The following is a 3,117-nucleotide window of genomic DNA, read 5'->3' on the forward strand; positions in this document are numbered from 1 at the left end:
CAGAACATTCCCAAAGATAGGCGAATGCATCAGTGAATGAACTAAGCTGAGTGCAGCCTATGGAGACCCCCAGGATTCAGAGAAACCAATCAGGGGAAGGTTCCCCAGTGAGGCAGATCAACTTGTATGGCACAGCCAGCTAAACCCCAAAGCACAGCAGTGATCACAAGGTTAAAGTGATCTTCTTACCTGGCCACATCTTAAAATGCATAACACAGAAAAAGTTAGATGTGTTGTAGTGAATGTTCCTGTCTTTACATGTTATTTTTTTCTTATATACATGTGAATAAGTTTTGATGGCTGATGCTTTGTCTTTAATGAAATATTTTTTTTAACTCTGTTACAAGTCTACACAGTGGGTGTAATATGCTTAATTTTGCAGTGGGGCTTTGTTGGAAGTGAGAAGTTCAGATATTCTACATTGGTATTTAGAGCAATCATTTAGTACATAAACAGGCAAGAAACATTTTATTCTAGTAATAAAAATTATTTGTTATGGCAGGAACCATGTAAGAATGCCCACTGTCGAGTCCCCATCGTAAGTGAGTGAGATTTCGACTTTATCTCTGGATAGAAACTGAGCCATACAATATATACAGCAATACAGCGTTCCAAAGCCCTGCCTGGCACTGCAGGCTAATGGTTATACCTCTGGCGCCATCTATCGAGCTACAGGTGCACATGTTTTGAGCATGACGTAATCAAATAAATATAGGCATGTCAGGTTTTGTTTTATATTGATATTGTGTATTGTGTGTGTGTGTGTGTGTGTGTGTGTGTGTGTGTGTGTGTGTGTGTGTGTGTGTGTGTGTGTGTGTTCACGTCGCAGGTGTAATGAGTGTTCAACCAATATGGATTCAAGAGTTATGCTTTTTACAACTGTAATAATATTATTATTAAACATTTCTAAAAGCATATATTTACGGGTACCGTGAGGTTTGGTCACGTCTGAGCAGACTACTTGAAATGGTTTGATTTGTAATCCCTTATAAAATCTGCTTTGCCAGGAAATACCACATTCACCAGCCATTGGCGCTTTTCATCCATATAGACATAGGATCATTACATTTCCTCAGTTGAAGGCCAGTAAATACCAGTAAATAGACTTGCATTTCCTCAACTATTAACGTTATTAAACTTGGTAACTGCCATCGTCCAATGGCACAATTTGACTGCTTTCTTTTTTGACTCAGAAACATCTGGCAGCTGCATAGAACCGGACTTGTTTACATCATTAGTATTATATAGCTGTTCTTCGACGTTCGCAAGCTTCCCATCGCTACCGCTATTATACTCTCAGTGTCTACTTGCAGGCTACAGTCATTGTGTAATATAGCACATATTTTTCGTGAAGAGAATACATTATGTTTCAGTGTTTTGTAGTATGTTTAGAGAAGAAAAAAACAGAAAAGCTTCTAATTGTTTCAGTATTTGAAAAAAAATTAAAAATTACAAACCATTATCCTAGGTGTATTTGTCCTGAAATAGCCCAGTGACAATCTTAGCACACTGTAGTACTACTGTTATTCAACACTGGGTCATTTCCCATTACAGTCTAAATGTAAGTCACATCGACTGCATGTATTTTGTGCGGTATATTAACATTAGTATTATATAAAATTGCTTGGCAATAAAGCAAGAAAACCTCGAGAATCTTTCCTAGGAAGGCAGGCTACAGAATTCAGTACAGTTGGTGACCTCAATCGTGGACAGAGGGACCTTTTGTTTTCCCCGCGTGCTGCTTCTTTTTATGGGCTGGTGGCAGTGTTTCTGAAAACGAATATTTGCGACAGAAATGTAATTCATAGTCAAGTCATCTCAGCGTGAGGGCATCAGGCTTGGACTAAACAAACAACATAAATTTGATCAGAGGACCGGACATCCTGTACCATCCCGCCCTAAACTTCACTGGTCTAAAGTGGGACACCAGCCAGGCTCCACGCCCCCCGCCATATGGGCGTTCATGGAGGAACCCAGGCAGCGGTCCAACTATCTAATACGACACACGTAAGCTAGTCGACTTCCACTACTGTTGGACAACTGAATGCAAAGGCAAAACTAGGCAATGTTCAGATATCAGCACAATGACATAACCTTCACCGAATGCGCAATGCGCCGTTTCCCCCATCTTTATCAAAGTTGATAAAACCTACGCTACATTAGAAGCCAGCTCGACTACGTTAAACCACAATGCTTATACACATCAGCCCTAATAACAACCGCACATACAAAATGTTCCGGATTTTCACGATCGTTAGTGAGTCAAAAACCAAGTGTGTACTTTCGTAATTGTATCGGTTTGCTCCACGCCCGCGGAGCGCGTCAGTCTGCAACGTCATTCGCTGCGTGTTTCCCTATGCCGGGGGCGTGGGTTTCACCGGCTTTTGCGCAGACACAATGAAACGAGGGGCAATGTAGGACACCACGTTGGGGCTAAGAGCAGAGACACGTTGGTGGTATATTTTTTACCTTTATTTTGATCAGTTACATGTACATTTTGATTTACTGTGTTCGCATTTGCTTCATTTCAAAGAGCAGCAGTCGTCGATGCGTAAAAAGAGGTTGTACTGGTCAACAAGTTAAGTTTACGAGATATCTGATCTGCTCAGGAAACGAGGTTCGTACTTCGCTTTGTTGTCCATCGTAATTACTAGCAAGATATAATGTCGATGTTTGCATATTCGGATTATCTCGCCGCCGAATGTCTGGTGTCGATATCCAGCGGTCCTGTGCTTCATCGACCCACCCCGGTTGCTGCGGCTTCTCAGGCCACTCCTCAAGGCCTTCCTCCCGGGGAACCAGACGGGTCGAGCGAGGACAGGGAGGTACGCGAGACCCTTAAATTAGAGGGGTCCAACATAACGACAGTGGCCGAAATCCTCACGGACCTCCACGGGAAGTTTCGTCCCATGTCGGCCTACTCCGAGAGCAGCAATTCCTCATGTGGCGAGAGTGGCTACACCACGTTGTCCGACTCCACCACCCCTACTCCAACTATGACCCCTTCTGCTACCCCTGTTCCTGCACAGCACAATACCCCCCAACAGATTTGGGGAGGAGGGGCACCCAGATCACCCACAAAGCGTCACCCGTGTACTTTCGACGGTTGTGACAGGG

At 43.3% G+C, this 3,117-nt stretch overlaps 1 protein-coding gene across 1 annotated transcript in view; it reads left to right on the top strand.

Annotated features, from left to right (window-relative positions):
• The first annotated feature begins 2,353 nt into the window (after positions 1-2,353).
• Positions 2,354-3,117, top strand: part of zgc:153115 (Krueppel-like factor 9) — a 3,110-nt gene continuing 2,346 nt past the window's right edge. Inside the window, exon 1 of the mRNA XM_026998348.3 lies at positions 2,354-3,117. This exon is cut by the window's right edge and continues 48 nt beyond it. Within this exon, the coding sequence (XP_026854149.1) occupies positions 2,664-3,117 (454 nt within the window). The 5' untranslated portion in view covers positions 2,354-2,663.

The sequence above is a fragment of the Electrophorus electricus genome, chromosome 20 (genome assembly GCF_041902795.1).
Source record: "Electrophorus electricus isolate QZ-2024a chromosome 20, ASM4190279v1, whole genome shotgun sequence".
Classification (NCBI taxonomy): domain Eukaryota; kingdom Metazoa; phylum Chordata; class Actinopteri; order Gymnotiformes; family Gymnotidae; genus Electrophorus; species Electrophorus electricus.